The following is a 12644-nucleotide window of genomic DNA, read 5'->3' on the forward strand; positions in this document are numbered from 1 at the left end:
CATGGACTTTACATTAAATACATTTATACAACATTTGATTAAATTATTCTATTTTCAGCTACCATTAAATACAATTTAATATTCACTGGAGATATTTTTTTCCAGTTCGAAGTGGTCAGAAATGATACAATATGGGTGGCATTTCAAAATTATCATACAAATGTCCAACACACATGAAAAATTAATCTTCAAAAATATGTTTTAAAACCAATATGCATTTAAAAAAAAAGGTAAATTGAGGCAAATTAAAATATAATCTGTGTGCACACACTCCTGGAAGCCTGTGGCTTTCTGATCAAGTGTACAGTCAGCATACAGTCTGTTCGTTTGCGTCTCGACAGTGTGGCTTCTTGTTTGATGATTTTATTGGTGCAGGTTGACTTCTGACAGTGCCAGAAAAAAAGGTGACAGATTGCACAGGGCCAGATGCTGCACAGTGAAGGCAGCAGAGCAGCATTTTGTCAGGCGGCAGATGGGCGATGAGATGTTTGAGAAGACACTGTCGCCTTGTCCCGGATCTAATGAGGGCTTCAGACTATAGCTGTTGAATGCTACGATTCATAAATGTCAACAACTTTATTCACGTTATCTGAAGCCTGCAGATAATGGGTGATTGCTATATAAATATATGACCATGTACATGAAGGTACATGTTTTCAACTATCTTGCTTATGTCAACAGCAAGGATCATAAATCCTATCTTATGACCAATACACTTGGTCGTAATACCAATATAACTTTATATACTTGATCCACACTTCTTACCATCTTACAGTAGAGCACCCAAATGTGTAAACAGACCCGAGTTGTAAATACTTTACAAGCAATCATTGTGAGGAATTAAAGCTAAAATGGATCTTTACTTCATACAAGGAGCACAAATGCACCTCCTAATGGATTTTGTGTTTAAGAAGGAACTGCAGATGCTGGAAAATCGAAGGTACACAAAAATGCTGGAGAAACTCAGCTGGGTGCAGCAGCATCTATGGAGCGAAGGAAATAGGCAACGTTTCGAGCCGAAACGTTGCCTATTTCCTTCGCTCCATAGATGCTGCTGCACCCGCTGAGTTTCTCCAGCATTTTTGTCCACCTCCTAATGGAGTTCTCTGAATAATGCACACAGCCAGAACTAACTTGAGTTCATTACACAACCGTACTACCTTTCTGGTATCGAGGGACCAAACCTGGAATCCTTCAGGCCTGCATACCCCTCCCTGTCAAGCACTGGGCATGTGCTTTTATTAGTCATATCGATTAAAAACAGTCGAGAAGAAACAAATCTTTGATTAGTGCGGGATTTGTCGAAGGGTAGTTTTTTTCCAAAGTAAATGGTTCAATCTGTTCGACAATAGATTTACTTTTATTTTCCAAAATTTACAGATACCAAAAAAAGACTAATTTTTTTTTAAATTGTTAAAATGTACTGATTATTAGCAAGGTAATGTATTCAACAACAAAAAAAAGAACGGATTTTAAACAAGAAAATTATGTACACTGCATTTTAAATTGGAAAGGAAGAAATGGACAGACCAAATGGAATTGGTTCAGTTACTGGACTAACAGCCAGAGTTCTGGACCACTGGTTCAGAGTCATGAGTTCAAATCCCTCATAACTGGAGAACTTAAATCCAAGTAATTCAGCAATGTTAAATAGACATTAATTTTTTTTTTTTTTTAAAAGGCTGCCTCGGTAACAGTAAGCATCTGGTTCACTCATATCCTTCAGAGGAGGAAATCTGGCATCCTTATCCAGTCTGACCTCTAAGTGACTCCAAACCTTCAAATGTTCAACTCCTACTCCCTCTTTAGTTCAGGGCCAATGATAAATGAATACTAAATGCCAGCATTCCCAACAACATCAACATCCCATGAAGGAATTGTAAAAAAAACTTTATCTCACCCTTAACAAGCAGGTTGTGGTGTTAAACATGTGGTGATAAACTCTGGAATTAATTATACTCTTGAACAAATATGGCGGCATGGTGGCACAGCGGTAGAGTTGCTTCCTTACTGAGTTCCAGGTTCGATCCTGACTACAGGTGCTGTCTGAACGGAGTATGTACGTTCTCCCCGTGACCTGCATGAGTTTTCCTCTCACAATTCAAAGACGTACGGGTTGGTTGGCTATTTGGCTTGGTATAATTGTAAATTATCCCTAGTGTGTGTAGGATAGTGTTAGTGTACGGGGAACACTGGTCGGTGCGGACTCTGGGCCTGCTTCCACACTCTATCTTTAGTTTAGAGATACAGCGCGGAAACAGGCCCTTTGGCCCAGTGTCGATCAATGATCCCCGCACATTAACACCATCCTACACCCACTAGGGACAATTTTTTTGCATTTACCAAGCCAATGAACGTCTTTGGAGTGTGGGAGGAAACCGAAGATCTCTGAGAAAACACACGCAGGGCACGGGGAGAACATACAAACTCCTTATTAGAGACAGCACCCGTAGTCGGGATCGAACCAGGGTCTTCGGCGCTGCATTCGCTGTAAGGCAGCAACTCTACCGCTGCGCCACCTTGACCGCCCTAAACTAAGCTAAACTAAATTTACCTAACCTCTCTTAACTCACTAAGCCTTTCTTCATCCCAATAATCAATCTACTGAACCTGCACTGCACAGTCAGACACTGATGAAGCATATCATTCCTGCACACACTACTCCATGGTCTCACCTGTACTCTATAATACTTGTGCACACCATGCACTCTTCTCCTCCCGTGCCTGCCGAGAGCTAGTATTTGACTGCAAAAATTGGTTCCATTGTACAAAAAAGCGAAACCTTAAACTTAGCAACACCCAAAACATAGATGTACAAAATGAAGCAGTCAATTTGTACATGGTAAAGTCTTGCCAAACAGCAATAAACAATAAGCAGGAGATTTGTTTCATTGTGGGGTGAGAAGTAAATATTGGGCAAGACTCCAGGGAGAAATTCTATGCTCTCCTTCACATCATGCCATGGGACTTTTGTTGTCATCCTTCTGAGCGGAGATTGGGCCTTGATTTAGTATCTCGTTGAATACGTGGCACCTTTGAAGATGCAGCATTCTCTCAGTACTGTCCCAGAGGCTTGTGTGTAACCCACTCAAAGACAAAGATATGGGGGGTATTTCTGGTTTCTCAGTCCCACAATAAGGACATTTCAAAAGCCTCACGAAAGGTCAAATAACATTTAACACAAAGCAACAGCGAGATATTAGAATATATGACCAATAATATGATCGGGTTTGAAGAAAAAGGAAATTGGATAAGCGCATAAGAAAGAATAACTTGCAGGGCTATGGGAGTGGAATTGACGGGATTGCTCTAATAAATTCAGCAGAACAATTATTTTCCACTGTGCCATAACAGTTTAATGATTCTAAAAACAGAGACAAGGAGGCTGACAGGTTTAGGAAGAAAATTCCAGACTTTAGAACCCAGGCAGCTGACATTAATGGAGCAATTAAAAAATTGGAACAGGCAAGAAATCAGAATGAGAGGAATGCAGAGTCTATCTCAACAATAAGGTAGCACAGGAAGAGGGGAGAAAGTGAGTGATGGGGGTGGGGGAATAGTGAGAATTGGGAGGTACTAAAACTGGTTCTGCATTCCAAATCTGTATTAAATTTCCATTCACTGCTACACTCAGTTCTGTTACACTTCAATGAACAGATAACTTTTTGCTTCACGCCACCACCTCTACATGCGTACATCTGCAAACCACCTCCTCTGCCAGACAAATATATTATACTTTATTTTTTTGTTTTTTTAATTTTATTTATTAGAAGTAAGTTCCTCTTTACGTCCCCAAAATTCTGTTAACATATTACATTCTCTGTACACTTGCTTTTTTTTTTAAAGAGAAAAGTAAGAAAAAAAGATAGTAAAGAATGAAGGAAAGTCTAGTGTGTGTGAGTAAAAAGAGGAAAATAGAGATAGTGAAGAAAATAAATAAGAAAGGGAAACAGGAGGGAGTTTATCGAATCGCCACAAGGAGATTCTTTTTTATATTCTAGATCATCTTTCACCCATATCTGAAACTTTTAATTTTTACGATACTGTTGCACCACATGATTCCAAGAAATCAACTTTGTTTAAGGTGCTGGAAATGTTTGTCAAAATGCAAAAATAATATGCAAAATTAAATTTCAGTGCAGGCAGATCATTAACCCACCTTACTGTTAAACCATTCTGACAGAAATTGTGCATTTATTACAGAGAATGTGAAAAAAATACATGAGGTAGGACAAAATAAATAGCACGAGTGCAATCAAGATCAAGGTAAAGGCACAGAGGGTACGATATGTACAACAGAATTTGCCCTAGTCTACATAATTTTCTTAAATGCCACAAACAGTTGTACTGAAGAGACATTGATATGTAATTAAGCACTTGTGGCTATAACTACCCATGTCTTTCATCTGGAAATGAAAAGGTCCTTTGGGGAATCAGTCCCTAACACTGTGGTTATAGTACCAGCAGTCTTTAAACTATCGTAATCTTAAATGCACAGCAGGTCTGTCACTGCTGTTGCTCTCGGCAAGCCCCAGTCTTTTTCAGGAGGGGATGTTGTGTCCTCAGAAAGGCTCCCTGGGTGCCACAGGCCAACAGATGGGAGGTGGGAAGCGCAGGCAGAAGGCTCGCAATAATGCAGGCCACACATACTATTGTAGACATGGTCATTTCAGGGGGAGCTCAGATTACAGAACATGGGGCAACCCACAGGCTCCCCTGCCCCCAACACACCCCCTGCCCCCATTCCAGACAAACTTTTGCTTTGTAAATATTGTGGAACTGAAGCTAGTGGCAACAGACAGATGGGATGCAGAGGATTACTGAGGCCTTTAACCCTTTAAAGACTACTGTAGGTTACAAGAATAAACAAGATTCCTCTATTTTCTCATCTCTCCTCATGGTGCTGTCTGTTGCTGCGTGCAGCCCTCCTATTCCTTTCTAAAGTGGCTGCTCTTCATGTCTGAATGAAAAAGTCCTTCATCCACATAAATAGCTAGCTTAGAATCAGAAACACAAGTCGACAGGTTTACAGTTTGCTTAAAATCTTCTGATTCGGAATAAGTTCCCTGTGATTTTACAGTGCATGGGCACTGTAAGCTTTTACAAAGTGCACATGATCACCAAAGTAAAATGAAAAAGAGAATTAGCTGACACTGTAGGGGAGATAAACACAAACCAAAAAGCACATTTAATCTTTAGATTAGTTTAGAGATACAGCGCGGAAACAGGCCCTTCGGTCCACCGGGTCCGCGCCGACCAGCGATCCCCGCACATTAACACTGTTCTATACCCACTAGGGACAATTTTTACATTTACCAAGCCAATTAACCTACAAAGCTGCACGTCTTTGGAGTGTGGGAGGTAACCGGAGATCTCGGAATGAAATGATATGTCTCTTTAAAATAAATCTCAAATTAGTTTTTTAATATCTGCTTCTAGTTTCTCTGACATCACTGAAAGACAGTAAAGTTCCAATAATCTAGTTCCCTCAGGACTGTAGTAGTGCATTACCAGCAGTTTTTCTGGACTACGGGATGTTATTCTGATTAATTATACACCACACTTTTAATTCACTTAAAAGTTACATAGGAATATAAAAAGTGTCCCAAAGTGTCTCTACATTGGCCCAACACCTCCGCGCAGTTCGCACTAACCAACCTGATCTCCCGGTGGCTCAGCAATTCAACTCCCCCTCCCATTCCAAATCTGATCGTTCTGTCCTGGGTCTCCTCCATTGCCAGAGTGAGGCCCAGCGCAAATTGTAGGAACAGCACCTCATATTTCGCTTGGGAAGTTTACACCTCAGCGATATGAACATTGACCTCTAAATTCAGATAGACTTCTCCCTCCTTCCCCTCCCCGTTCCCATCTCTCCCCCAAGCCTACTGTCTCCACCTCTTACTTTCCTTCCCCCCCCCTCCGCCCCCGACATCAGTCTGAAGAAAGGTCTCAACCTGAAACATCGCCTATTCCTTCTCTCCATAGATGCTGCCTCACCCGCTGAGTTTCTCCAGCACTTTTTGTCTACTCCCAAAGAACCTGGTTTGTATAAAGAATGTGCGCGAAATGGGCAGTTTACAGGGAGTGGGATAAGAATGGCCCAGTGACTTTCAATGGAGCATGGAAAATGGGGCTCAGTTTAAAAAAATTATACAGGGTGATCAGACTACCAGTGAGTTTAATGGGACTACTGTGTTTAAAATGAACTGGAGAAACAGAGCTCTGGAAAGAATAAAAGGCGTGCAGGAAACAGGACATCGAAGCATGGGAAACATCACCCATTGAGTCAGATCCCAAACCATTTGAAGTTCTGAATATTGGGTTAGCAGATTATTATAATTTATTTGAATCTGTTTCTACAACCTCCTAACTTTGAGATTTGCTCACCTGCACCTTTCTCCATTTAGAAAACTATTCCTTTACATCCCCCTTACCAAAGTGCATGATCACATTCCTTCCCCACATTTCATACTTGCCAAGGTTCCGCCCTCTTGCTTAAACTATCTATATCTTGTTGCAGAGTCCAAATATCTTTGTTGCAACATGCTTTCTTATCTACTTTATGTCATCAGAAACATGGATACCTCACACCATGTCCCTTTCCCCTGGGTCATTAATAGGGAGTGTAAATGATTGAGGGCTGAGAACTGATCCAGGGGGCACTTCACTTGTTGCATCCTTTCAGATGCAAAGGATCCACTCTCTATTTTCCATGCAATAATCAGTTTGCAATCCATACTCACACATTTACTCCAATGCCATGAGGTTTTGTGCATTATTGAGTCAGAACAACCTCACCCTCAATGTCAGCAAGACAAAAGATTTGTCTGTTAACGTTAGGAATGGGGGATGAACACTATAAATGGCTCCAAAATATAGTGACTTGTGCATGTGTGACCTTTGCCAAAAGAATTTCACTGTGCAGTGCATAAATGACCATAAAGAACCATTGAACCAGGGGAGAAGCTATAAAGATGGGTGGCAGCTTTGAGTTCAGCGGCATCCATATCACCAGCAACCTAACCTTGCCCTTCAGACCGATGCTGTGATCAAGAAGGTGCATTAGCATTTATACTTTTTTAAATTCCTGGGAAGATTCAGCATGTCCTTAAGATTATTTTGAACATCTAAAGATGCGCCACAGAAGGTATTCTGAATTGATGCTTCTCAGCCTGGTGTGACGACTTCTCTGCTCTTGACCTCCTGAACCTGCAGGGAGTGGGGAATACAGCCCAGTCCATCACAGGCTCATCACTTCCTTCCATCCAGTCCATCTTCACGGTGAATGGCATCAGGAAGGCTGAACGTTATATTAAGGATGCCTGCCACCCTAGACATTCTCTTTTCTCTTGTCTACCTTCTGGGAGAAGATACAGGAGCTTGAAAGCTCAGACATCCAGAATTAAAAAAGGTTTCATCCCTACCTCTGTTAGACTCCTGAACTAATCACCTCATTCACCCACTCTTCCCCAAGGTGCTGCCATGTACTCTTCCTTTTAACTGTACCTTTCGGTTATTAGAAACATAGAAAATAGTTGCAGGAGGAGGCCATTCAGCCTTTCGAGCCAGCACCGCCATTCATTGTGATCATGGCTGATCGTCCCCAATCAATAACCCGTGCCTGCCTTCTCCCCATATCCTTTGATTCCACCAGCCCCTAGAGCTCTAAATCTTAAATCCATCCAGTGATTTGGCGGTACACAAAAATGCTGGAGAAACTCAGCGGGTGCAGCAGCATCTATGGAGTAAAGGAAATAGGCAACCCTTCTTCAGACTGGCCTCCACTGCCCTCTGTGGCAGGGAATTCCACAAATTCACAACTCTCTCGGTGAAAACGTTTTTTTTCAATGGCCTCCCCTTTATTCTAAGACTGTGGCCCCTGGTTCTGGACTCGCCCAACATTGGGAACAATTTTTCTGCATCTAGCTTGTCCAGTCCTTTTATAATTTTATATGTATCTATGAGATCCCCCTCATCCTTCTATTATGTTACTACACTTCAGTTTGTCATTGCACTACAATCTTTACATCATTCTGTTGTTTTGCATTCTTCATGTAATTTATTGCTGCCTGGATCATGACCTTCCATATTGTTTACTGCATGAACTTCACATGAACAAGACATTTCACTGCACCCTGTGTATGTTACAATAAACCAATCTGAAACTCTCTTGTCAAATGCCTTCTGGAAATCCAAATTCACTTTATGCACTGCTTAGCCTCTATCAACTCTGTGTCCTACATCCTTGAAGAACTTAGTCTTGAGAAGCGTCACGACCCAAAACGTCACCTATTCCTTTCCTCCAGAGATGCTGCCCGACCTGCTGAGTTACTCCAGACAATGTGTTTGTCTTCAATTTTTCTAAACGCGATTTACCTTACATAAAACCATGTTAACTTAGATTGAAATCATTTTGCTTCTCTAAATGACTAGCTAGTTCTTCCTTAAGTAAAGGCTCCAGCTTGTTTCCAATTGCAGGTTTTAAGCTTACGGGCCTAAAGTTACCACCTTTTTGTCTTGCTCCCTTCTTCAACAATGGAGGCACATCTGTGGTTTTCTAATCCACTTGCAAATCAGCGAGTTTTGAAACAAATCAACCATTGACTCTGCAGCTGCTTCTTCTAAAATCCTAAGGTGCTGGCCATCGTGATCTGGTAACGAGGGCCTTTGGTCCCATTTCTTACACCTTGCTTCACCACAATTCTCTTCATCCACCTCTATTAGCAATACATGTAATCATGCATTGTCTTTCCACTGACTGGTTAGCACGCAACAAAAGCTTTTCATTGTACCTCGGCACGCGTGGTTATAAACTAAACATCAACTCCTGTATTCCTCTCTCAAATGTATATCTATTTTCCTTTTAAGTAGTATATCTACACAGTCAGTTTCCAGCACACCTTCTGGTAGAGTGTTTCACACTAACATTTACAAGATGAGTGTCTTTCAAATTTCCTAATATGAACTGAACATGCTAGAAGCATGCAGCAGATCAGGAAGCCTTGATGGAAAGAGAAACAGATTTTAAATTGCAGATCAAAGAGGCTTTATCCAGTGTTGATGGGGATTTGAGGGGGAAGGGACTGCAGGGAGATAAGTGGGAGAATGGGATTGATGGGTGTGGTCTGGCACAAAACCTGACAGGCTGAATGGTCTTTTCTTCCGTCATAAGAAAATATTATAAATATGCGGCTGCCTGACGTGCGGAATGCTCTGGCGTTCTCTATTTTGTTGTCAGATTTCCAGCTTCTACTATGTTTTGATGTTCAATTTATTTTGAAATTGAGTACTACCGCATTAGTGGTTATCACATAACACTGGACTGTGATTGATACATATCCCTCTGCCTCACTCTCAACACAGTAGAGCTCCCTCAATGTACGGAATGGGAATATTCCTTTATTCAAATAGAGAGGTAATGGAGAACATGTTCTTTCACCAGCCAAAGCGCTTTAAGGGTCTGTCCCACTTGGGCGTCATTTACGCGACATAATTTACGCGTCACAACGCACGCGTCATGCCGCACACGTGATGCGCGCATGGTGCGGGGTGATGTAGGCAGTGACGCGCGGTCACGCACGGTGCCCCAGGATTTTGTGATTCACAAAATCTTCGTGCGCCATCTGCATGACGCGCAAGTGGGACAGGCCCTTTACTCGGTCTCAGCTCTCATGCCAAAATGGCCAGGAGATTCTTGCTTATTGTCAAATTAAATGTTTCAAAGAAGCTATCAACACCTGATAACGACAGATGCTGGTTTACAAAAATGACACAAAGTGCTGGAGTAGCTCAGCGGATTAGGCAGCACCTCTGGAGAATGGAGAATGTAGATGATGTTTTGGGTCGGGACCCTTCTTCAATCCGATTGTTGGTGGGAGAGACCTCACTCTCTTTCCACCGTCAGATTTTTCTACTCCCCCTACGCACCCCGCTCCCTCCACAATCAGTCTGACGAAGGAGCCTGACATAAAACATCACCAGCATCTGCAGTTCCTTCTTGAACAATAAAACGTCACCTATCCACGTTCTCCAGAGATTCTGCCTGACTTGCTGAGTTACTCCAGCAGTTTGTTTCTTTTCCTGGAAATGACGCCTGCTGTACTGGCACTATTAATATTCTACTTATACACATTATAAAAGCAGGAAAGGGGCAAATACCTTTACATGGTGACCTTCCATATATCGCGTTGCGTCCCTGAACAAACGGTACATGATGAACCCATGTGGATCCACACTGTCAATAAGTGGATATGCAGTCTGTAAAAGATCAATTTGAAGAGATGTCAACAATTATCCTAAACATAGTTTTAAGTTCAAGTCACATATAAGTTAGAAGTGTGTCAACACAACAATGAAACCTACTACCTACCATCTAGTCATTGCCCTGAAATTACCTTTTCCCTCCTCTGGTAATTAAATTTTGGAAGTAACCATTGAATCTGCTCATAACACCCTTTCTGAAGAAGGGTCTTGACCCGAAACAATATCATTTATCTCCAAGAGGTCCTTCCTCTGCCTGTTTTCTTTCCGACCCCCCACCCGACATCAATCTGAAGAAGGGTCTTGATCCGAAACGTCGCCTATTCCTTCTCGCCATAGATGCTGCCTCACCCGCTGAGTTTCTCCAGCATTTTTTGTCTACCTTCCTCTGCCTTACCTGTTTGAAGGAAAACTAACCTAGCCTTTCCAATCTCTCATCATAGTTGAAATTCTACTCTCTGGTGAATTTCCACTGCACTCTTTTCCATTGAAACACATCCTTCCTATAAGTGTGGTAACCAGACCTGCACATGGTATTCCAGATGTGAACTAACTAACTAACTAACTAACTAACTAACTAACTAACATTGAATTCTCCCAATTTTGTTAGTCCTTGCTGTCTCCTCCCCTTCCTCAGCCCTCCTGCTGTCTCTTCCCATCCCCCAGCCTTCGGGCTCCTCCTCCTTTTTCCTTTCTTCTCCCCGCCCCCCCAACCCCCCATCAGTCTGAAGAAGGGTTTCGGCCCGAAACGTTGCCTATTTCCTTCACTCCATAGATGCTGCTGCACCCGCTGAGTTTCTCCAGCTTTTTTGTGTACCTGTGAACTAACTAATATTGTGTGTATATGTACCATAACCGTACCGTTCTTATATTCAATGCCCCAGCTAATAAATGTGAATGTCCCTTTTGCTTTAGATGATCAGGAAATCATCCTTAGGTCCTCCAGTAAGCAGGTAGAAACTTGCCATTTAACATTCAGTTTTATCTATTCCAGAGTAAGTACATCAGTTTTGCATCATTTCATTTGCATTCTTGCCTTGAAGAACACCTTTGAAAGTTTAGCAGTGAGCATAACGAGATTGAATCTGCTGCGAAAAGCAGTTTTGTTATTTTTACTTATCAGTCACATCTTCCAAATAATGGCTACATGCCAAGCAATGCCAGTCCACAGATCAGTGAACACAACAAAAGACTTACATCTCCCTTTCCATGACATTACATGGTACAGTTCAACACAGGAACAGGCCCATGGCCCATGTCAGTGCCAAACATGATGCCAAGTTCAACTAATCTCCACTGCCTGCATGTAATCTATATCAATTCATTCCCTGTTAGGTCCATGTGCCTATCTAGAATCCTCTTAAATGCCACTTGTGTATCTGCCTCTACCACCACCCATAGTTTAAAAAAAAATTCCCCCACAGACCTGAAACGTCACCTATTCCTTTTCTCCAGAGATGCTGTCTGACCAAGTCCAATTCTATCCACTTGCACATAATCCATATCCCTCCATTCCCTGTATATTTATACGCCTATCCAAAAGCCTCTTAAATATCAGCACCATATCTGTCTCCACCACCAACCCCACCCAGCTCCATGTTCTAGGCACTCACCATCCTCTGTGTAAAAAAAATCCTATCCCTGCATATTTTTTTAAAACTCTGCTCCAGTCACCATAAAACTAGGCCCTCTAGTATTTGTTTTTTCCATCCTTGGAAAAGGGTTCTGACTGTCTACCTTATCTATGCTTGTCATAATTTTATATACTTTTAATCAGGTGTCCCTGAAAAACAATCCAAGTCTCTCCAACCTCTCCCTGTAGCTAATATGGCCTAATCCAGGTATCATTCTGGTAAACCTCCTCGGCACTCTTGAAAAAATCTCAACATCCTTCCTGTAAAGGGGAAAAAGGTGAATACCAGAATAAAATAGTCATAGGAACACTTTCTCTCTCTCTTGCTTTTTCTCTCTTTCATCTTAGCTAAAAATTAAAATGGAATGTATTATGTCATATGCCGCGGTTTATACTTTTGTACACGGCTTCTAATAAAAATTAAAATATTTTTTAAAAGTACGAAGGATTATTAACTATGTGCAGCGAATTAAAAAATACATGATAAACTCACCATTCCTGTCTCTGTGGTGAAGATAACAATTTCATACAATGGTGCCAATTGCTGGAAAAGGTAGTCTATTCCTGGCCTCTTCTTAAACCGCCAACCTGTGACTAACTTGAAAAAGAGATAAAAAGAGTGAGTCAATTAAAACACTGCAGCTGAGAAATGTTGAGGCCAAGACCCCATATTCAGTGAACTAAGAAACCTAATGGTACAATATTGAGAGAGTTATGAGAGTTCTCTTGGTAACCAGGTCTATACCTCTCA

The 12644-nt window shown here is 41.6% G+C and overlaps 1 protein-coding gene across 2 annotated transcripts in view; it reads right to left on the minus strand.

Moving 5' to 3' along the window:
- Window positions 1-12644, minus strand: part of timm50 (translocase of inner mitochondrial membrane 50) — a 107210-nt gene that overhangs the window by 17490 nt on the left and 77076 nt on the right. For both annotated transcript variants that reach the window (XM_033014516.1, XM_033014517.1), the window contains 2 exons: window positions 12387-12491; window positions 10159-10257 (listed from right to left, as the gene is read on the minus strand). In XM_033014516.1, the coding sequence (XP_032870407.1) occupies window positions 10159-10257; window positions 12387-12491 (204 nt within the window). The remainder of the gene's footprint in view (window positions 1-10158; window positions 10258-12386; window positions 12492-12644) is intronic.

Source organism: Amblyraja radiata, chromosome 41 (assembly GCF_010909765.2).
Source record: "Amblyraja radiata isolate CabotCenter1 chromosome 41, sAmbRad1.1.pri, whole genome shotgun sequence".
In the NCBI taxonomy this organism is placed as follows: domain Eukaryota; kingdom Metazoa; phylum Chordata; class Chondrichthyes; order Rajiformes; family Rajidae; genus Amblyraja; species Amblyraja radiata.